The following is a 23950-nucleotide window of genomic DNA, read 5'->3' as shown; positions in this document are numbered from 1 at the left end:
TGATCCCAGAGTAAGGATCCTTCCGTGCCGCCGCTGCCTCCTTCCTCCAGGATCAGGGTCCCTCCACCCCCACGCTGAGGACTGGGAGCCAGCAGCGGCATCAGCCCCACAGAGGGCAGCGCGGAGTGCTGAGGGACGCCCCTGCCACTGCATTCCTTTCCCAGTTAAAGTGTAAAAGTTAAAAATTTCCCTGACCCCTGCTCTAATAATTGGGGCAAAAGAGCTACAAAGAAGCAGCCTCTTCGCCATCAACGGTTAGCTATTTGAATTTCCTGCATTTTCCCCTGCATTTTCCTGGTCATAAGTGGAAGCTCCGGCTGCAAGTCGAAGCAAAATTTTGTGGCCGGAGCTGGTCGTAACTCGAAATGGTTGTAAGTAGGGACGGTCGTAAGTTGAGGCACCACTGTATAATTGTGGTATTGGGCTTTAGTCCTAAGTATGCAGCTGAGTCAGTCCCACTAAACTTGTCAGAAGTTTTCCAAGTATATATAAGGCTTACTGCAACCCAATTTGGCAATTGGACTGCAATAAGACAGAAGCTAAATTGGGATTTTATTAGCCTTGCACATAATAATTAATTGATGTATCATTTTGAGACTCCAACTAAGCATTGGGTTTGCATTCTCCTCACTCCAATAACAGCCTAAAAGGGAGATTAGAAGCTTTAGCTTTTGTTTCGTCTTTTCTAAACCTGGACAAATTTTAATTATTCCTATTTAAATTTTATTGACACAAACAACCTTCAGACATATTTATAAAAATGTCTTGTTTCGGTAAACCATGGTTTACAAAAGGTGCTCAGATAAAATGAATTTGTGCTTCAAATCGTATCATGTTTATTCACATGATTTTCTCCATGTAAGAAAAATAATCTATATGAAGAGGCTCTAAGTTTCTTTTTCTTACAGTTAGATCAGTCTTTTCCAACCTTGCAATAGCCAGTGTGCACTATCTATGTTTCTACTTTTTAAAAAAGCAAAAAGCAAACTTGTGATCCAAAACCGGGCTATGTGGATGAGGGGGCGGAGGAACCTTATGCAGAATGATGAACTGCCTCAGTCTGAATTACTGAGTGGAAATGTCCAACCGCATGTTACCAGGGGTGAAGCATAAAACCATACCTGGCTATAACCAGCTTTAAACTTATCTTAAGAACTTTTGCTATGAAGTTTTGGGATATTTATTTATAATTCTTCTGCACTATCCACAAGTTACTGGTGCAGCCTAAAGAATTGGTTTTTAATTTACAAAAGCTCGTTTTTTATTTTTTATTTTTTGTTTTCTAATAAAGGTGTCACATTCTTCTACATTTGTATTGTGTTCTTTGTTACTATTCTGCTTCCATGCTTAATTTAACTATATTATTCTCTTACTTTCTCTTGCCACATGGGTCACCAGAGTCTTCAAATTATGTATTAAGTTTGTAACAAAACTACATTTACTAGCAAGCAAGAATATTGTAAAGCTATGTTTGAACATATGCTAGATGACTTTCCATTCTGCCCAGTAAGTGTCATCCTGCTCCCTTACCTGTAAATTGGAAAAGGGCTAGGAGCATATGTGGCACCGTTCCTTATGAACTTGTTTCTTCTTAATAACAACTAGATTTCAAATGTCAGCTGTGTTTCAAGATGAGTTTCTAAGCCGCCTACTTTTTTCCCCCCGAACTAATTTTATTTGCCACTTTGGAGCTTTTCTAACACACTTTTTCCTTGTCTTTCTTACTTACTGCTTGTTTTGTCCATGTTTTTCTTATCTTCTTATTCACTAAACTATTTTGTCACCAAAGCAAAACAAGTACTGAAACATGTATTACTGCATTGGTTTCTTCATATAACTGTTATAAGTATTGTATTAATGGTTCTGCATTTTATTTTATGTAGGTAAATGAAATGGAATTTGAGCTGCAAACAAAATCCAAGAAAGCCATGCAGTATCAGGAGCAAAAAGTGCAGCTTGAAGAAACGATAGCAAAATTGCGCCAGAGTGTCAGAGAGATGAGGAACACCTTAGAAAAGTACAGTGCAAGTATTCAGGTAATCATCATCATATATACAAAAACTAGTGTTAAGTAATTGTGCTAAACATCTCTGTGCAAACAATTAACATGCCGGTGTATTTTTCAGAGTTTATCTGAACAAGAAGCTCACTTAGAAGTTCAGGTTAAAGATCTTGAAGCAAATGCAGCTGCTGCTGCTCCAGACAAAGTGAAACAAAAAGAAATGGAGAAAAAATATAATGATTTCAAGGAAGGTAAGTAAATTTCAAAGTTAAATGAAACTAATGATGAATTAACAAGTGATGTTTAAAAACTACTGATGCTATTTAATAAAGTTAAATATCTCTTTTAACCAAAATAAGTTTGCTTTTGTGAGAACTGTCATTGTACAAATATCTTAATTGTACAATTTATAGTAATGATGCCAGTTTAACTAAAAGGGTTGCATAGAATTTTATATACAAATGTTTTATGTGCTTTATTTTGGGAATGTACTCATGAAAAGGTGAATAAGAGATGTATAAGTAACTTTATTTTCAGGTTGAATAAACTCAGTGTTTTCAACCAATATTCTGAACACTTTCATTCATATTCTCTTTGTCATTATTAGGTTTTAGGAAAGCCAAATGGGACACGTTTAATGTATCATTTTGCTCTGCACAATGTGTGATTATAAACCATATATTTCAAAATCCAACATTCTCAATGTAACAATATTTTTCCTGCATGAAATATTCTCATTATTGTGCTACTGTGCTGTTTTCTAAAAAGTTATTTTTCTACCTTCTCTAATTATTTGCTTAGTCTGAAAGTAGTGTGCTTTAGCTTAATTACCCCAACAAATGTAACACAGGGATATTTGTTACAGACCTAGTTTTTAAACAATAATGATCCTTTTGTAACATAGACATATGTAAACATTGTAATAAGAATTGTTTTGTTATGTAATGATTAGTTATCAGATGTGAAGCTTTAGTTCCTATTTTTACTGTCAGAAAGGTTTATTTCCAAAACCTTGCTACTCTGTTTCCCTGAAAATAAGACCTAACCTGAAAATAAGCCCTGGTATGATTTTTCAGGATGCTTGTAATATAAACCTTACTCCAAAAATAAGCCCTACTTAAGTGAAAGCCCGCCCTCCACCATTGTACAGCACAAGAAGATGACATGACTGTATTTGAATAAACATAGATTGTTCTACATGAAAAAAATAAAACATCCCCTGAAAATAAGCCCTACTGCTTTTTTGGAGCAAAAATTAATATAAGACCCTGTCTTATTTTGTGGGAAGCACGGTATTGCTTTTAGACAAATAATGTCATGTTGCATGACACAAAGGTAAGGAGGAGTGAAGTGAACACAGTATTAGTTTTCTTAACAAAGTTCAGGTTGAAAACCTTTTAATGAGTTGGAGCACCTGGCTACAGTAATAGGAATTAGGAGTTCAATTTCTTATCATCTGTGGCCTTGAGCAAGTTATACAGTCCCAAAGTGACTGACAAATCACTTCTGAGTATTTTTTTTAATTTTTTAATTGCATTTGTATACTGCCCATCTAGTTGCATGCTACTACTCTGGGCGATTTACACATATAAAAACATATAAAAGCACTACCTCCTCCCCAACAGATATATAATCACTATCTTCCTAATAATCCTTTGTTTGACAGATTATGACCGAGTTGCTGCAAAGGCTGATAAACTGGAAACAGAAGTTAAGAGATTACATAATCTCATAGTTGAAATCAATAATAATAAACTTAAAGCTCATCAAGACAATCTTGATAGGATAAACAAGGAAATTGATAACTGTGCTTCTGCGATTACTAAAGCTCAGGTGGCTATCAAGACAGCAGATAGGTATGATTTCATGTTCATGTGTCAAAATACCTATAGATATAGAAACCTCACTTGAATTTCTGCCTCATGCTCTGCCAATTTACTATGAAATTTAGTGCTATCCAGGTATGAATTATTATGATTTGACTTGATTGTATCTGTATGATTTCACTATACACTATGAACTGCCCAGAATACTGCATTGTATTAATGGGGTGGTATATAAATTAAGTAAACAAACAAACACAAACCTTCAATTCATAATAGGATTTGAACCAAACAATTAACTGGTCTGTTAATCAGTGGGTATCAATCTGAATATTATTTATAACCAAGCTTTTAAGTGGAGATTTGGTGAACAAACCTCTGTGTAGGTTCACCCAATCTCCATTGATTCAGTGGGCCTACTCTGTTCCATTGTGGGCCTTCTACTGTGCACAGTTGCTTACTGTGCTAAGCAACAGGATTTTGGCTACATAGAGAATGGTAAATATATGTGTGGTTTTAAGTTTTCCAGAAAGTGAAACCGCCAAAGTATGTACCAGGTACCTGCCTAATAAATTAAATACAAATGGTTTCATTTATTTATAGTATGCTTTTTCCAAGGACTATCAAAATGGTTTACAAATAATATTTTCATAATATCAGCATAATTATATTTGTGGGATGGCCAGCCTTTTTTGTTCCTTAGTAGTTAGTATTGCAGTTCATTTTCTTTCCTCCAGAGCAAGAGGCAGATGGAGCTGCAGATGGACTCAGGGGATGGTGGTAGCTAAGGATGCTAACAAAGAGAAGCAGTATGACCTGAATATAACCAAGAAACAGCATGGAAGTTGGCACATATCTTCTATTACTTGAGAAAGCTGATTTATATTCAGAGCCTTAATAAAAGTAGAGAAGAATCTGTATATCTGTTTTATTATATGCTGTCTTTATAGAAACTTAAAAAAATCAGAGGATGCTGTTCTTCGCACCGAGAAGGAGATAGAAGAGAATAGAAAAAATATACAAGACTTAACAGAGCAGCTAAGTGAACTAGATGAAAGAGCCGCTGAAGTTATGAGTGACAGCAAAAAAGCTGAAGTATGTATGATAGTGGCTTGTATTCTTTGAATGGAAAGCACAGCATACAAGCGATAAGTGTTTTTGTTGTATAAAATCAATAGGTTTTCTGTATAAGTACTAGCAATTTCTTTGGGCCTTCAGCACCAGCAGAAAGCTGTTAAAGAGAAGAATATCAGGAGCACTCCACTGAACTTAAGTTGTACTCCATTAAGCCCATGCTTGTATTGTAATGAAGATACAAATTTATTTCTCTCCTCTTTAGCTTCAGTATTAATACTTAAAAGTATATTAAAGATCAGTATTCTTCGTGTTCCAACCAATAGTCCTGTTACATATCTCATTAAGAAGCAGAGGAGGAAGTGGACAGTCCACAAAATTGGATCAAACTGGAAAGTGTCTGAGGAAACTGACTTGATCCACGAGAACCTACATTAAAATTTATTTATTTAAAATACAGCAGTTGTCTGATAAAGTGGACTTGATCCATGAAAGTCCACATTAAAATTAAGCAGTTAGTCTTTAAGGTACCATTGCAAAATAAAATAATTTATAGTGGGGGACTTGCAGTGAGGCTGCTAAAGTCCAGCTTGTCAGGCATGCAGATTTATAAAGCCTCTGTTTCCTTATTTTTAACAATTGCTCTTCTACAAACATCTACTGTACATCCTATAAAGAGTGCAAGTACAATTTGCCAGAGGTAAAATGCTGTAAATTTTTCTTCATTTTCCAGGAGATGGCAGCACTAAGATAAATGTTGGTTTTTCCCTCATTCTCCAGGCCCCAAAGGACTAGACATTTTCTTACCAGTTAGGGGGAAATGGAGGAGCTCTACAGGTTCATGATGTAGCAGTGCTCAATACAGAGCCATCCAAGAGCCATGCATGAACATCTGTCAGTGTGAAAAACCTCTCTGTGAAAAATGTTTCTCCAACAGTTTTGGAAGAGGTAGCCATGTTAGTCTATACTAGCATATAAGGCCAAAAAAAAAAAGAAAAGAAAAGAAAAGAAAAGAAACAGGCATTTCTTGGTTAGTGTAGGAGTGGAACCAGTGTTACCGTATATTTCTGTGTATAAGATGATAGTTTTGTTTAAAATCTTTATATTAAAAATTGTGGGTCATTGTCTTATACACAGAAGCTGAGGAAAGAACAAAACAGCACATACCTTGCCTCTCCAATCATGAGGCTTAGCTTCCTACAGTCAGGAAACTTACTGTAGCTTCCTCCATTCACAAGCCTTACGGAACTGATGTCAGCTGATGCTGTACAAACCAATTGGAACACACCTCATTGGAGGTGGAGCCTGTAGGCAGTACTCAGATTCAACAAGGACTTCTAATGTCTGATGTTCTGAGCCCAGAGGCTTAATACTCAAAGCTATGCTCTCTTAATTATGGGTTAGAAAGGTGGGGGAGGAATCTTGTACATGGGGGTTGTCTTATAGACAGGAAAATGTGGTAATTCTTTCAGCTCAAGAGGGAAGACCTTAAACAATGGGCTGTTGGCTTCCCTCTAATTCCCCTTCCTGTTTGTCTCCATGAAAAATTACTCGGAGGAGGAAAATATTTGGATGAGTTACTTAGTTCTGGCTCATGGAGCTCTGCCTCCCTTTATCTAGTACCAAGTTCCAAATAAGGGTGTCGCAGGCTACTTCCACTCTGCTTTTTGCCCCATAGCAAGTAGGGTCAGACCTTGCTACATCCCTCTTGCTGCCAAACCTTATGGCCCAATGTTCCTTCTTGGCCTACCGGAGACTTCCCCACCAGCCAGAAGGAACATATGTGCAGAGTATGTCTTGCACTGCTACTGGCACATTGTCTGCATCTCCTGTCTGCTTGCCTTGAAGACCTTTTCTTGGCAGAGACATAGCACTCCAACCCTGGCACCTCAATTATATCCCTGAGTGCAGCTATCATGGAAATGGCACTGGTAGCTTGGCAGAAGAGTATTGTTGTATACCAAGGGGTCATCATCTGCCCTCACTGCCAGTCATCTCATCCAGGTGGGTGCAAGCTAGGTCCTATCTTGCACTTAGTGCTGGAGGGTTGTCCTTTTGCTTTTATTTTTTCCTTCAAGGCAAAAACAAAAGATGAAAATTGCTGCCAACAGTAGTCTTGCAATACCCATCCTATTGAAACACACATAAACACAGTACATTATTCCTCATACACACCTACTCAATGATTGGGATGAAGAGTCACCTCAGGTCCTTATCCCGTCAGGGTGTGAAGGGCAAATTCTTTGTTGCCTTTTACTAAAAGATCAGAAAGCAACAAAAAGTTACAATTAGGTCTTTATGGTGTTTTTACTTGTGAATACTTTGTTGTTGTAACTGGCTATAAACTGCATTGATTCCTCCATGAGGAGAAAGGTGGCTTATAAATGTCTGCTGACCTAAGACTAAAGATATAATGTACATTCCTAATCTGCATTTAGGAGTCCTTACCAGAGATTCAAGAGGAGCATCGCTCTGTGCTTCAAAAGATGAAAGCCATCCAAGAAGAAGAGCATATACTTCAAAAAGAGGCTTTGAGTATTAGGCTTAAAATTGAGCAACTGGACAGTCATATTGCTGAGCATCAAGGAAAGATTAAATATTGGCAAAAAGAGGTAATAAACACTTTTGCTGTTGTTTAGTCGTTAAGTCGTGTCCGACTCTTTGTGACCCCATGGACCAGAGCACGCCAGGCCCTCCTGTCTTCCACTGCCTCCTGGAGTTTGGTCAATTTCATGTTGGTAGCTTCGATGACACTGTCCAACCATCTCGTCTTCTGTCGTCCCCTTCTCCTCTTGCCCTCACACTTTCCCAACATCAGGGTCTTTTCCAGGGAGTCTTCTCTTCTCATTAGATGGCCAAAGTATTGGAGCCTCAGCTTCAGGATATGTCCTTCCAGGGAGCACTCAGGGTTGATTTCATTCAGAATGGATAGGTTTGTTCTCCCTGCAGTCCAGCACCACAATTCAAAAACATAAATTCTTCGGCAGTCAGCCTTCTTTATGGTCCAGCTCTCATTTCCATACATCGCTACTGGAAAAACCATAGCTTTGACTATGTGGACCTTTGTCGGCAATGTGATCTCTGCTTTTTAAGATGCTGTCTAGGTTTGTCATTGCTTTCCTCCCAAGAAGCAGGCGTCTTTTAATTTTGTGGCTGCTGTCACCATCTGCAGTAATCATGGCGCCCAAGAAAGTAAAATCTGTCACTGCCTCCATATCGTCCCCTTCTATTTGCCAGGAGGTGATGGGACCAGTGGCCATGATCTTAGTTTGTTTTTGTTTTGTGTTTTTTTGTTTGTTTTTTAATGTTGAGCTTCAGGCCATTTTTTTGCGCTCTCCTCTTTCACCCTCATTAAGAGGTTCTTTAATTCCTCCTCACTTTCTGCCATCAGAGTGGTATCATCTGCATATCTGAACTTGTTGCTATTTCTTCTGGCAGTCTTAATTCCGGTTTGGGATTCATCCAGTCCTAACATCAGTCCAATTTTGAACCAATCAGTTGTTCTATATCCAGTTCTAACTGTTGCTTCCTGTCCCACATATAGCTTTCTTAGGAGATCGATAAGGTGGTCAGGCACTCGCACTTTTAAGGACTTCCCATAATTTGCTGTAGTCCACACAATCAAGGGCTTTTGCGTAGTCAGTGAAGCAGAATAGATGTTTTTCTGGAACTCTGCCTTTCTCCATAATCCAGCGCATCTTAGCAATTTGGTCTCTAGTTCCTCTGCCCCTGCGAAATCCAGCTTCTACTTCTGGAAGTTCTCAGTTTTCAGTCCTCATAACTGCTGAAGCCTAACTTGTAGGATTTTGAGCATAACCTTGTTAGCGTGTGAAATGAGTGCAATTTTACGGTAGTTGAAGCATTCTTTGGCGCTGCCCTTCTTTGGGATTGGGATGTAGACTGATCTTTTCAAATCCTCTGGCCACTGCTGAGTTTTCCAAACTTGCTGGAATATTGAGTGTAGCACCGTAACAGCATCGTCTTTTAAGATTTAAATAGTTCACAGGATGTCAATGTTTATTCTTACCTTCTCCTGTTTGACCACATCCAGGTTCCCAAGGTTCAAAGATCTTACATTCCAGGTTCCTATGCAGTATTTTTCTTTGCAGCGTCAGATTTTCCTATCACTTCCAGGCATGTCCGCAGCTGAGCGTCCTTTTGGCTTTGGCCCAACCACTTCATTAGCTCTGGAGCTACTTGTCCTTGTCCTCCGCTCTTCCTCAGTAACAGGTTGGATGCCTTCCGACCTGAGGGGCCCATCTTCCAGCATCATATCTTTTAGCCTTTTGTTTCTGTTCATGGGGTTTGGTTGGCAAAGATACTGGGATGGCTTGCCAGTTCCTGCTCCAGGTGGATCGCGTTTAGTCAAAACTCTCCACTGTGACCCGTCTATTTTGGGTGTCCCTGCACAGCATAGCCCATAGCTTCTCTGAATTATTCAGGTCCCTTCGCCACGACAAGGCAGCAATCTGTGAAGGGGAATAAACACTTTACGATGTACAGTACTAACATTTTAAGCAACGTGGGGAAAGCTGTTTTGGAAGTTTGTGTTGATGGCTGTTTCTCCCCAGGTCCAAACATACAGAAGAAATAAGACTACTACATTTAATCATATATCAAAGTGCCAAAATCCTGAAAAAAGTATTCCATTAGTTAGAAGAGGCGGTCTGTCTAAATGGATTATAGTTCAAAAACCTCTGTTTTGCATCACAAATGATGAGATAGCCCATCTCTGTACAGTATATCCAGGAAGAGAAATAATAGTGCCAGTATATTCTGTGTTGGTCAGACCTCACTTAGAGTACTGTGTCCAGTTCTGGACACCACCAGGAAGTATATTGGGAAACTAGAATGTGTCCAAATGAGGGCGACTGGAATGACAAGAAGTTTGGAAACCAAGTGCTATAAGAAATGTTTAGGGAACTTGACATATTCAGCCTGGAGAAGAGAAGACTGAGAAATAATCTCTTTATAATTATAATTACATTAACAAGATAGGCATCGTTACCTTGGATTGTTCCTCTGTCTCAAGCAGATAAGATTTCCTATGTCAATGATTCTGCTCCTTGAAACCCTCTAGTGCTGGGGTCCCCAACTCCCGGTCCATGGCCCAGTACCAGACCGTAGAGACAGTTCTCCCCCATGCATGCCCACCTGCATGCACGGGTGCCCCGCCCACATGCACACCCCGCCCATCTGCCTACACGTCAGTGTACCCCGCCCACCTGTGAAAGCATAAGCACATGCCCCACAAGCACACACAGATGCCCCACTCACCCATGCATGCATGAACTGGTGCCCCGCCCACCTGTGAGTGCCCCCCTGCACATGCACGCACGCCCTGCCCCATGTGCAGCTCCTGCCCCCAACTGGTGCACGGTTTGGAAAAGTTTGGGGATCACTGCTCTAGCAGGTATACAGTGGTGCCTCGCATTACGATCGCTTGGTTTAACGACGAAATCGCATTACGATGAATTTTTTGCGATCACAAAAGGTGTTTCCTATGGGGGAATTTCGCTTTGCAATGATCGGTTCCCTGCTTCGGGAACCGATTCTTCGCAAAACAACGATTTTCCAACAGCTGATCGGCGGTTTCAAAATGGCCACCGGGTAAATAAAACGGCTCCCTGCTGTGTTTAGGGACGGATTCCTCGCAAGACAGGCAGCGAAAATGGCCACCCTATGGAGGATCTTTGCTGGACGGTGAGTTTTAAGCCCATCGGAACGCATTAAACAGGTTTTAATGTGTTTCTATGGGCTTTTTAATTTCGCTTTACGATGTTTTCGTTCTACAGCGATTTCACTGGAACGAATTAACATCGTAATGCGAGGCACCACTGTACTTTATTCCAATGTCTGTATAGTATACCCCAGTATGAAGGTAGCTGACAAATAAGAACATGGAATATACTGCATGGAATTTGTCTGTCTTTACTGTGAATAGGAATGTCTAAACATGTGACTAAACTTGATCTAAACCATACAATTGCAATTCAAAACCACCACTGAAATTAAAGTTTTAATAACATGACCATTACTTGCTCATCGAACACTTAAAATGTATTTTAGATATTCAAAATATCACTGCATCCTCTGGAAGGCAAACAAGTAGAAGAACTTCCAGTGCTTAGTCAAGATGAACTTGAAGCTATTAAAGATCCTGATGTTATTACCAATCAGATAGCTCTTTTAGAAGCTCAATGTCATGACATGAAACCAAACTTGGGAGCTATTGCTGAGTACAATAAAAAGGTATGCATTTGTTTTTTTCCAGTACTTATAGAATTCTTATAAGCAGTTGCAAATATGTGGTACAATTGAGACTTAAGGTGTCACTGATTCCTGTGGAAGCTGTCATGTTTGTAAAAGCTTAAATTATTGGGGTGAATCACATGAAACATCTCCATTGCAGTCCTGAAGTGACTTCACATGGTGCATTTCCCATTCCCTGACATGTGGAAGTCTTAAGATTTGGACCTGCACCAGCAAAGCAATCCTTGGAAATTGGAATTCAGGTAGCAATTCTGTCCATGGGAGTAGATTATTATGGTACTGCACTCTTAAACTGTTACCAGCTTCAGCTTGCAAAATTTTATGAAGATACGATAGGCCAGTAGAATATATGTGGGTTTTAAAGAAATAATCGTTTTTACCAATAGCAAATCCATAGATTTTTTAAAAAATATGTCTGTGTTATATGTCCCATTTTAAAGTATCTTCCTTATTTCTTATTTATTTTTAGGAAGAACTGTACTTAAAACGTGTAGCTGAGTTGGATGAAATTACGAATGAGAGAGATACCTTTAGAGAAGCTTATGAAGATCTTAGAAAAAATAGGCTCAATGAGTTTATGGCAGGATTTAACATTATAACAAATAAACTAAAGGAAAATTACCAAATGCTTACATTAGGAGGAGATGCAGAACTAGAACTTGTAGACAGTCTGGATCCTTTCTCTGAAGGTATCATGTTCAGGTTGGTATTAATTTTCGTAAGGTAAATGAAGGCCCTTTCCCAAGTGATATATGATTTATACTTCGTTCATAATAATTTTATTGTAGAATTTCTGAGATAATATATACAACATGCTTAAAATGCCATTCAAGTGGAACAAAGACAAAACAAAACACCATGCTCATGAATGTGTTCATTGTTTTAGTGTTCGACCTCCAAAGAAAAGCTGGAAGAAGATATTCAACTTATCAGGTGGCGAAAAGACACTTAGCTCCCTGGCTTTAGTTTTTGCTCTGCATCATTATAAGCCAACTCCACTTTACTTCATGGATGAAATTGATGCAGCCCTTGATTTTAAAAATGTATCCATTGTGGCATTTTACATATATGTAAGTATTATGGAAGTCATTGTCACATTGCACATTTTGATTAGTATGAAAAATCAAGATCACTTTAGGTATTGAGGTTGCTGATATCTGTTAAATGAGTTGTAGCATTTTCAGAAGCACCAGCACTTCTCATTCTAATAGACTTGAGCTGTGGAGCTTCTGAGCAGGTAGTGTGCATAAACCCAAATACGTCGTAGTGCCAGCTCTCTGTCAGATTCACACTCTTACAGCGCTACATCCTGGGAGGATTTGCCTTTAACTTGCTGAGCAAGAGAATGGGTATTTGTTTTATTTTATTTACATTTTTATAAATTTTATAATGGAAATTTTATAGTGGCATACAATAATGAAAATACACTACAGTAAAAACAAAATACTGTATTTATATTGTGCTTAAAAATAGTTGGATTATAGTAGGAAGGCTTGCCAAAATTAAGTATGTGTTCAACTACCAGGTTGACACATATCAGATTTCTGAGGGAGGGCACTCCAAAGAAGTTTAAAAAAATTAATTAACCTCTAGTGATTTAAAAAGCCAGCCTGTGTGGCCATGAGCAAACAGCATAGCCCCAGAGTGATCCCAAAAGAAGTAAACCACTTATGAATATTTTTTTACCTAGAACAGCCTGAAAAGGATTGCCATGAGTCAGAATTGACTTGACAGCACACAATTAATATTAACCAAAACAGGTCTGGGCATGGTCCCTTAGAAATAAGTTTAGTGTTGTGTTTCTCAGATGTTTAATAGCTGTGACATAATTTGTCATCTTTAAATTGAAGCCGAAGAAGAGACCAGCTGACTCAAAAAACAGTCATAAGTTCACATTCTGGAATGCTTTTTGCTGGGTCTTGAGAGATGACAGTGCCTCACTGTCTTCTTACATGCTTAAAGTGGCATTATCACTCTTGAAAGAAAAGCCATCTGACAAACTTTACTCTCTCTTCTTTACTAAGCCAGTCAAGGAGTGTTGCTAGTCCTGGTGTACAGTTTTATATTGATAATTACTGACACTGTTGTTTCTAATAGACCAGGTTGTATAGTGATTAAGAAGACATACTCATGGGCAAATTGCTGTACAGTAGAATCCCCCTATATGCAGGATTGTTGTTTAGTTGTTGTGTCCAACTCTTTGTGACCTCATGGACCAGGTCACGCCAGGCCCTCCTGTCTCCCACTGCCTCCTGGAGTTTGGTCAATTTCATGTTGGTAGCTTTGATGACACTGTCCAACCATCTCGTCCTCTGTTGTCCCCTTCTCCTCTTGCCCTCACTTTCCCAACATCAGGGTCTTTTCCAGGGAGTCTTCTCTTCTCATGAGATGGCCAAAGTATTGGAGCCTCAGCTTCAGGATCTGTCCATCCAGTGAGCACTAAGTTTTGATTTCCTTTAGAATTGATAGGTTTGTTCTCCTTGCAGTCCAGGGGACTCTCAAGAGTCTCCTCCAGCACCACAATTCAAAAGCATCAATTCTTCGGCGGTCAGCCTTTTTTATGGTCCAGCTCTCACTTCCATACATCGCTACTGGAAAAACCATAGCTTTGACTATGCGGATCTTTGTCGGTAGGCTGTTCAATACTTCTGTGTTTTTCATCATGTGATCTGAGAACTGATCCCCTGTGGATACTGCGATGCTGCTGTATTTATGTTTGCTTAAAGTTCTCAGAATGTATTTTCACCAATAATTATGAAGCTTATATTTCAACTTCTAGGAACAGACAAAAAATGCACAGTTCATCATAATTTCTCTACGAAACAACATGTTTGAGATTGCAGATAGACTAGTTGGCATTTACAAGACATACAATACAACAAAAAGTGTTGCAACGAACCCCAAGGTGATAACATCAAAAGGACTTGCTGAACTTGGTTCTGTAGGATGCTTCTGAATCTGGAACATGCTTTGATTTTAACAGGTTGATTATTCTGATACATATTTCCCAGTATGCATCACCAGTTAATTGTAATTATTTTTAAATTAAGCATCTTTCTGAATGCCAGACTGCTGAAAAACTGAAGCCCTTCAGCTCTCAGTTGCTACTGAACTATCATACTTGGTATTCAGTATGCATTGGGGAAAGTTATGGGTAGTAAATATTTTTAAATATTTTATTCTGTGTTTTTATTTGTATGTTAAAATAAAATAACTTGTAGAAGCATGGTTTCTTGGAACTTTTTTGTAGATAAATTACTGAAATACATCAACAACAGGCTATATTCTATTTCGAATATGTACATAGATGGGCTCCATTCTTTGCTCTCCAAAAGAAGCTGGCAGTGACCTCTGTTTGAAGCCCTGGAGAACTACTGCCAGCTGGATGGGCAGCTGAGTGAGTTACTGAATGAGCTCAGTGACTGCAGAGCCAGGAGTTATGAATTTAATGCTCCACAATGTCTCTTGAGAGAAGAGCCAGGCTATGCAGCCTTTGGCACACTGTGCTGTCCCAGAGCACTGGTACTTTTGAGTACTTTATACCTAATGAAACCCTGGCAGAGGTCGCCATATGTCAGAATCAATTATTAAATAATAATTAGCACCCAATTATTATTTATAGAGCTGCTACTACCAGCCAGTAGAGAGTTAAACTGGATCAATGATTTGAAGTTATAAGGCAGCTTCCTGTACAGTGGTGCCTCGCTTAGCGATTGCTTCATTTAACAGTGTATTTGCTTAACGATGGGGTTTTTAAAGAATTTTCCGCATTGTTTAACGATGTTTCCTATGGGCAATTTTCGCTTAGCGATTTCGGGACCATGCTTCGCATAGCGAATGCGTTTTGGGTCCCCTGTTTCGCTTAACGATGTCCGTTTTTGCAATTTTAAAAGTGTCTTAAAATGTTCAAAAACTGTTTTAAATGCTAGGAATCATTAGTGCACCTTCTAAAACATGTGCAAACTTAATTTGGCTTTGTTCTGACTCTTTAATTTTTGGTGAATTTTCTTCTCCCCCATTGGAATGCATTGAACCCGATTTTGACAGCTGTCAAACGGGCTCTTCAGTGCATTCCAGTGGGGGAGACAAAAATTCACCAAAAATTAACGAAGACTCAGAAACTGTTTTAAATGCTTGGATTCGTTAGAGCACCTTATAAAACGTGTACAAACTTAATTTGGCTTTGTTCGGACTCTTCGTTAATTTTTGGTGAATTTTTTAAGTTTGCACACGTTTTAGAAGGTGCACTAACGATTCCAAGCATTTAAAACAGTTTTGAACATTTTAAGACACTTTAAAAATTGCAAAAACGGACATTGCAAAACCAATGAAATAGGCTTCAATGCATTCCAGTGGGGGAAACATTGTATCGCTTAGCGATGTTTCCTATGGCAATTTTCGCTTAAGGACGACAATCCGTTCCTATTCTAACGGATTATCCGGTTTTCAATGCATCTCTATGGGAAAACGTGTTTCGCTTAGCGATGTTTTCCCATAGCAATGTGTTTTTTTGGAACCAATTAAAATCGTTAAGCGAGGCACCACTGTATTCCAAAAGACAACAGATTTAAGGTACAGCTTGTGTGTCTGGATTTGTTTTGTGAGATTGAGCACCAGTTTTGTCAGGGTCAGAGCAGTTTCCTCTTGACCTCCTTCTTCTATTTTGCACTCTATGTAATGTATTGTAGTGTTTTTACTAATTAGAATTGTTTATATATATTGTTACTGTATTTTATTGTTGTTAGCCGCCTAGAGTGGTCCTCACCGACTAGATAGGCGGGGTATAAATTAAATAAATAATAATAGTAATAATTATAATTGTGCCCAAACCCTTAGCCCAATCCCTAGCAAGCTCTGCTCTTTGCACAGATGCTGTTCTTGGCTTCCCAAATACAGCCATACCGTGATACTTTTCGGGCTGAGAATAAGACAAAATGGCTGGTTAGTGACCTTGTTTTCCCACCATTTAAAACTCTACATTCTTACCAGCAACATGATTGGTCTGGCCTTTTTCCTTTCACTACTGCAAAGCAACAGGAAGCATGTGGAAAGAAGGCTTGTGTGCTGAAACCACAGTACCAACATCTCAAGAAAAAATGTGAAACAAATACAGGAAAGGAATAGCAGGTCCAGAGAAGTACAACCTTTGTAAAGAACACAAATACGAAGTTTTTCCAAGGAGCCGATTCCCATTATACTTCAGAATAACTAGTCTGCCAGTGCATCTTTAACAGCTGTCCAGTGTGGTTTGGTAAATAGCAGAGCATTGCCTTCTTGCTAAAAGGATTTTGATGTTTGACCATGGGGCAATCAGATTAATATTTATCACAGAATTTTTAAAAATCTGTGTTTAAGTAACTTGAACTGCATGCAAGGAAGCAAAACATGTAACAGAACTGGAATGCAGTTTGGTGCAGCAGCACAGGAAAGAATGGCTGAGTAAAGTTCCATCGTTGATTATTGCTGCACAATGATTTGAAGGCTTCTTCAGTATTGTGCCATTATAATCTAAGTCACTGCATTCCCATCAGATCCAAAGATACCTGAAAGTTTCCAGTGTCCTGAAGCTGTGATTACAGTACCTGTGTGCTTCAAGCCTAATATAACTTTAATTTCAGAAGCCCAAGTCTAATCCCTAGAAAACATAGTCCTTATAATTGCCCATACTGAGAGGATGCCATAGATAATTATCACCAGATTGTGTTTAAATGAGATCTGAGACATATGTGGGTTTCTTGCTTTTATTAAAAATATTTACAGAAGTAATTTTATAATAATGGTATGTTGTTAACTGAAATCAAGATTAAAATATTTAGTACAATAAAAGGTACAAATTCTGTATTAAAACTTGGAAAAATAATGTGTTTACAAATAATGTGTAAAAACATGGCCTTTAATATACTAGAAGAATAAAGATATAATCTTTAGGGCAGCAGTCCCCAACCTTTTTTGGGCTGTGGACCGGCTGGGGGAAGTGAGCTCCATGCGCGGGGAGCTTGATACCTCTGCATGAGCGCGACACACCCACCATGGGTGCAACACCCCCCATGAGCATGACATGCCCACTGCACTTGCATGGGGGCGGAGATCTGTATCCACAGCCCAGTTCCGGCAAGCCCACAGACCGGCACCGGATGTTGATGACCCCTGCTTTAGGGAATATAGACAGACTTACTGTAAGTCACATAAGCACCTCCATGGTGAACACATCAACTGGAATTTCATAGAACAGTGCTCCTCTCAGCAACCTGTTAATTGCTTACCACACAATTACTATCAATGGTATATCGTAAGACTGGCAAGTAAGTGACCCCCAAATGATCTAGTTTTTACTCTTAACAGGCTGTTGTAAATTTGATTAATGAGAACTGTAGAGTTGTTCAAAGATTAGTACATTACTATGCACCACTTTCTATGAATTTATGTAACAGCTGGCTAAACAAGATTGTCACTTGGATTATCTTCCCAATTATTTGCCACTTTAGAGATTCAGCTGCATCAACAGATTCAGGACACACCTCTTCAAGTATTTGTAAGCAAAGTATTCTAGAAATCTTGCAAAACTGACTTGAGGTTGACATCTGCCTTGAGCCATTAAATTAGAAGTCTTAGGAAATAAATGCAGTGAAGTACGCAACTTGGGGAAAAATGTTTCTGCCTGAAAATGATGCTTGCCATGAAACAGTCTATAGTGGACCCTCTACTTACGGAATTAATCCGTTTTGGAACGGTGGCTGCAGGTCAAAAAGTCTGTAGGTTGAGGTGCCATTGACCTGCAATACACTGAAAACCGATTAATCCGTAACAGGCCATTTTTGTTTCGTTTTGGTTTTTTTCTGGTCTGTAGGTTGATTCTCCGGCTGCAAGTCGAAACTAAATTTTGCAGCCAGAGAAGTTTGTAATTCGAAAAGTCTAAGTCGAGCCGACTAAGTCGAGGGTCCACTGTAGATAGAACAGAAGGAATTAAGACAGACAAAAGGAAGGCAGGATCAGATGTGACTGCAAGTGAATCAAAATTTGCCTTTAATGTGCCTCTACTCTCTAGTCCCAACCCGTTCCTCATACTGTCTGACTGCAACTTGTCAACACAGGTAAGGGTGAAACAATATGTAAGTTGCATTCTCACATATGAATATCACAAACTGCTCAAATAGGCTCAAAAGTCTTATTTGCAAGAGGGAGTCCATACAGTTCAAACTAATAGTTTGATTTAATTTTTAATATCCTGATATTCATGACTGGTGCCGACATATTTGTTCACAATGCTGGGTAGTGAAAGTTTGACACAGCTGATAAAAGGCTCTATCATAAGTCACTAATAGTTACCATACTAGATTTAGCATAGGGATTAAAAATTCATTTTAAAAAATTAAAATAATCCAGAAGGGCTTTTATATTCTTAATTTAGCAGAAAATACTACTCAAAATATTCATAAGGAAGAACGAACTACTGTACATAGATAGTCCAATAGACGATTAGAAGTATGCCACAGTGTTTCCACCACTACCTCCAACCTCTTACTTAAGTTTTCATAAACTATTTGCAAGGCATCTAGAACATACAGCAAGGCTATTTCATTTACAAATGACATTAACTGTTGGCTAAAGATGATAGCAACTACAATCAGAGAAATAATTGTAATTACTAAAGGCCACAAAAATTTTTTAGCTTGTCTATTTTCCTTCTCATAGCCAGGGTTGCATACTTTTCCTTTTGAAACTAGTTTTATCTTTGGAATGAGAATCTTGTTGATCTGACTAATTTCAGTTTTGGTCCACACTTCTTTTAGCACCTGTCCTATTCGAGGATAGATTTCAACAGGCTTAACTTCTGGTAATGGTTTTTGCTTTAAAGCTTTGACACGCTGACGCATATCCTCAACCTTTTCCAGAAAAAGAAGGGGTGACTCCGAGTCCTCCTGAACAGGTGTATTCAGCGACATAAGTTCAAGTTGTTCTTCTCGTAGTCCCTTCAACTTCTCAATTAGAGGTTCATATTCTGCCACAATCTGTGTGTTCACTTCATCCAAAGCTGCAAGCAATGCCTGTTTTTTGTGATCAAGTACATCACTGAGTCTCTTAAAATACTGCAGCACAGTCTTTATATCCTCTTGTACAATGCTCTCACACTGAGCTTTCTGTTTTTCCAGGTTTTCAATTAGCGTGCATACTTCACTCCAATGCTTATCAGTCAACTGTTCAAGAAGTTTGGCAGGCGTCTCTTTTTCTTTCATGTAGGCACTTTGAAGATCATCTATAGGATGGCCATTATGCTTTCCTATTGTAAGGCAATGGCCACACACTAACTTTCTGTCTAGAAGGCAGTAAACATTTAATGGCTGTCTATAATGTTCACTACATGTTGCAACATCTGGATGGTCTTCTTGCTGATACTTTTCAATAATAGCTTTTAATGCAAAGTTTACTGGTAAAGAGTCTGTACCAGATGGAGGAATTTCAACAATGGTTCTACAGTTGGGGCACTTTAGGGGAAGTCTTAAGGGTCTCCAAATAGAAAAATTGCTTGACAAGTGAAGAACATTTTCAAGACAATTTCTACAAAATGTATGTGAGCATGGCAGTACACGGGGATCATCAAATATGCTATAGCAAATGGAACAAGTTAGTTCTTCTTCAAAATGATGCATTTCCTGAAAAGAACAAAATATAAATTTAAAATGTTATTCTTGTTTTAAGCAAATTTAATAAACTAGTTTTTATTCAACAGCAGAAATCCTGGTCATCCAGCTATGTACCATAAGGCTAATAATTTAATCACCCACTGCATTTTTTATTTTTTTGGGGAAATAAAATATCCCTCATCTTCGGGAAGCCATTGGGGCCAGCACAATGGAGGGAGAAATCTTTAATTTAAAAAAATTTCGGACCTAACCTCTTAACAGACAACACCTTTTGGTTTAAGTCTTTTCTTATACAAGTACTATTGACCAATTATATGATTATATATAGTTACCTTCTATTTCAGTTATAAAATGTTATGGTGACAGTTGTATTGCAAAATACCAAGCATGTTAAGGGAAATTATATAAGCAGTTTTCACCATTTTCTAGATGGTTCTCTCATGACCTTGCTACATCCAAATGCAAAACATACAGCTTGCAGCCATCACACATACAATTCTGTGTTTACACCACACAAACCCAATAGGCCTGTGTTACAAAGCAGGATAAACGTCAATGATTTTTTTTTAAATCAAGTTGATTTAAATCACAACTTAGATCACAATTGAAATTTAAAAAATCATTTTTTAATTTAAATGATCAAAAAACCCAATTTATTGATTTAAAGCAGTAAATCAAATCTACCCTGCTACAAAACACAATCTAACAAGATGAAAAATATTTCTTGCAATATTCAGGCATGTGATTAAAGATAAAATCAGTGCCAATGATCCTGTTCCTTGATACTATGCAACAGATCACAATATGAGTGGTTCAACAGTTACATTGTTTGTTCAAAGAGGCATCCAACCCTCCCTCTGCAAGTCAAGCTTACTCAGAAGCATTTTTGCTAAGGCATCACTCAGGCAAGCAACGCTGCCCATGTTAGTCTTCTACCACAGTTTTCTATTCAGCAGTCTTGATATCTTCTCCACCTCACAGTTCCTTGTGGAACAACATCCAGAAAGATCAGACAGTATTGAAATAAATCAGGGGTGAAGAAAATGTGGTCTTCCAGTTGTTAAATTACAATTCCCAGAAGCCCTAGTTATTATAAGCAATGCAAAAGGATAATGGGAACTGAAGCCTCTGCAGAAGACTACGTTACCCACTATTGTTTATCAGGATGTCTGGACATACTTAACATATTGAATTAGTACAATCTGCCCAGGGATAAGGTATCTTGCAGGGAAGCAAAGAAAAGGATTTTGTTTTTTATGTTTTTGTTTACCAGCAGAAAAGGTGATTGGTTTTACAAAACCATTGTTTTTTAGAGATGTAAATGTAAGAAGCAAAGTCTATTTGAGATGCCGCAGTAATTCATAAATCTTGTAATTGAAATTTAGTCACAAGAGGCTGGTCATCCTTGAGAACATGCAAGACAGATTATATTTAGGGAATGTTCTCTAAAACTTGTCTGTCTTCTCTCCTTGTTGACTAGAAATATTATAAAGAAAACTAAAAAGAAACTTGATTTTACAAGTTTTACAGTTCAATCACTGATATTTCTATTCAAGTACAACAAACCCCTTCATTTTATGTGACATATACTATCAAGATAACTAAAGCTTAGGACATCTAAGAAGTAATGCATCTTTTACTAAGCCTTACGTAAAATTACTTGTCAAGGAATTGTAAAATTACTTTACAAGGAATGTAAAATTACTTGTCAAGGAACACCCTTGCACAAGCCACTTTGAAATACACAGGGAAAGATTGTTTTGCAAAAATTCACTGTGACTTGTGCTCATAAACTAAGAATAATAGGTTTTCATCACCTACTCATTTAAGAAGCCATTCCAGTTTACCAAGAGAACAGATAAAAACAGGTTAGAAAGCAGTGAAAGAGCAGGCTTGTTTTACTGAAGTTTACGCCCCTACAGCCGTTCTATAACTTATTGTTTTGTTGAAAAATTATAAATAAGAAGCAAAGTCTGTTTCTCAGTCCTCATGTCACTTTCAACATTTTAAATTTCCAAATACTGAATAAATTTCTACAATATTTAACATTACTCTATTAAAATATATCAGTGTAACCTATTTATATCTACATCAAATTAATACTAAGGGGGTTTTAAAAAAATTAATTAAAGGCATCATTTCCGCTTGCACATTAGTCAAGTCTCAATTTCTCCAGTCAGCTTTTTGCAAGATAACCCTATAAGTACGACTGGTCTGATACGAACTGCTGGCAGACCGTGAAAGACTCGCCACCGAAAGGGACATCAACACTTGGACGGGGCCGGCACCGGTGTTATGGGGCTGACAGGACTTAGCCTCGTAGCAGTATATGAGAGAAAAAGCAGGCAGGTCATCGACTCGGTCCACTGAGGAGGGGAAGCGAAATGCCACAGAAAAACCACATCGACTAAAACGCCAAGAAATACGATCTTAGCGGCCACGGGTTTGCACTCGCATCCCATTCCTAGCCTCGTTCTCTTGTTGTACCAAGCGGCCAACACCTTTCGGCCCCCTTGCGCGGCAAAACCCTGGGAAGACAGATGCAGCAGAGACGAGAACGACCTACCCCGCCTTCTCCTCTCTTCCTAAGCTGTTTCTTCTTCTAAAAGGCAAGATACAGGTGCGAAGGCCTCCCACGCCGCCCCTCAGGTGCTCACCTCAGCCCCCCGCGTCGCCGCCCCGTCAAGCGCCTGTCGGTTCCCTCCTTTCCCCCCAACAAGTCTTCAGCTTTCTCGAGCCGAGAGCAGACCGAATTCCCGAAACCCCCTTTCGTCCTCTTCCAATCAGCGGCAGCGCCAAGGGGGGGAAAAAAGAGAGGCGGCCTCGCGCTGCGCATGTCCCGAATAGAAGCCGGCCGCCTCGAGCCAATCAACGGCTTCGTTCCTTTCGGTTCAAAAGTAAACGGAAGGATGGGGGAGGGGACTTGGGCGAAGACGGCGGTTCGGGCTGTTAACGGCTCTCCTCAGGTGGGCCGGGCGGCGGGTGGAGATTGTGCTCCGCTTCTCTCCTCCTGGGCTTCGCCAAGAAACGCCAGGAGAAGTCAGCAACTGATTTTCAGAGAAAATAAACGAGCAAAAAGCACCGCCCGCCCACAGATTTGTTCTGGGGAAGCGCAGACTTTACGAAGCAGGCCCGCGTTTTCAAAAGAGTGAGGTTTTAAAAGGAGCAAAAAGAAAACAAAACCAAAAAAAAGTACGAGGGTAAACGACTAAGCCTTCCCGGGTACAAGCAGCCTAGCTCTGCATGTGCTGGAAGCCACATTCAGGCCAATGGCATCTACTTGCCTGGCCAGTTAAACCTGCTTGGGAGTTCAGCGTTTTTCCAGTGCATCTGTTGAGGGCGTACTCCGGTGGAAATCACTGTAAAATTTAGAGGGAGAGAGAACTTGAAACGTGCTTTATTTCTTCTAGATTATACCTGACTAGCCCAGTGGTTCTTCCTACTTGCTTCAGTTTAAGCTTGAATTTTGCTATGAGAAGCTGATTATCTGAGTCACAATCTGCTCCAGGTCTTGTTTTTGCTGACTATATAGAGCTTCTCCATCTTTGGCTGCAGAGAATATAATCAATCTGATTTCAGTATTGCCGGTCTGGTGATGTCCATGTGTAGAGTCGCCTCTTGTGTTGTTGGAAAAGAGTGTTGGTGATGACCAGCTTATTCTCTTGACAAAACTCTATTAGCGTTTGCTTCGTTTTGAACTCTTAAGGCCAAACTTTCCTGTTGTTCCTTTTATCTCGACTCCCTACTTTAGCATTCCAGTCCCCTAGAATGAGAAGAACATCTTTCTTTGGTGTCAGTTCTAGAAGGTGTTGTAAGTCTTCATAGAAGCAATTTCAGCCTATTCAGCATCAGTGGTTGGTGCATAAATCTGGATTACTGTGATGTTAAAAGGTCTGCCTTGGATTCGTATTGAAATCATTCTATCATTTTTGAGATTGTATCCCAGCACAGCTTTTCCCACTCTTGTTGACTATGAGGGCTACTCCATTTCTTCTATATGATTCTTGCCCACAGTAGTAGATATGATAATTGTCTGAATTGAATCTGCCCATTCCCGTCCATTTTAGTTCACTCCCCCCCCCCCCGGATGTCAATGTTTATTCTTGCCATTTCTTGTTTGACCACATCCAGTTTAC

The 23950-nt window shown here is 39.1% G+C and overlaps 2 protein-coding genes across 5 annotated transcripts in view; one reads left to right on the top strand and one right to left on the bottom strand.

Annotated features, from left to right (window-relative positions):
• SMC4 (structural maintenance of chromosomes 4) overlaps positions 1 to 14389 on the top strand; it is a 51524-nt gene extending 37135 nt beyond the window's left edge. For all 3 annotated transcript variants that reach the window (XM_072996136.2, XM_078389039.1, XM_020791767.3), the window contains 9 exons: positions 1884 to 2036; positions 2127 to 2253; positions 3669 to 3858; positions 4776 to 4920; positions 7338 to 7511; positions 10969 to 11151; positions 11642 to 11874; positions 12059 to 12242; positions 13952 to 14389. In XM_072996136.2, coding sequence (XP_072852237.2) covers positions 1884 to 2036; positions 2127 to 2253; positions 3669 to 3858; positions 4776 to 4920; positions 7338 to 7511; positions 10969 to 11151; positions 11642 to 11874; positions 12059 to 12242; positions 13952 to 14128 — 1566 coding nt within the window. In that variant the 3' untranslated portion in view covers positions 14129 to 14389. The remainder of the gene's footprint in view (positions 1 to 1883; positions 2037 to 2126; positions 2254 to 3668; positions 3859 to 4775; positions 4921 to 7337; positions 7512 to 10968; positions 11152 to 11641; positions 11875 to 12058; positions 12243 to 13951) is intronic.
• A 3974-nt stretch (positions 14390 to 18363) lies between these two features.
• TRIM59 (tripartite motif containing 59) lies at positions 18364 to 22633 on the bottom strand. Of its 2 annotated transcripts, none has more exons than XM_020791760.3 (2): positions 22472 to 22633; positions 18364 to 19823 (listed from the first exon to the last, which is right to left on the bottom strand). In XM_020791760.3, exon 2 carries the CDS (start codon positions 19818 to 19820, stop codon positions 18603 to 18605), a length of 1218 nt encoding a protein of 405 aa, XP_020647419.3. In that variant the 5' UTR covers positions 19821 to 19823; positions 22472 to 22633; the 3' UTR covers positions 18364 to 18602. The 2 variants fall into 2 exon arrangements, with proteins under 2 accessions (XP_020647419.3, XP_020647420.3); XM_020791761.3 differs by having other exon boundaries at positions 22381 to 22518.
• Between the last annotated feature and the right edge of the window lie 1317 nt (positions 22634 to 23950).

This window comes from Pogona vitticeps, chromosome 3 (assembly GCF_051106095.1).
Source record: "Pogona vitticeps strain Pit_001003342236 chromosome 3, PviZW2.1, whole genome shotgun sequence".
Classification (NCBI taxonomy): domain Eukaryota; kingdom Metazoa; phylum Chordata; class Lepidosauria; order Squamata; family Agamidae; genus Pogona; species Pogona vitticeps.
Note: the sequence above shows the minus strand (reverse complement) of the source record. Positions and strands in the feature narration are given on the sequence as shown.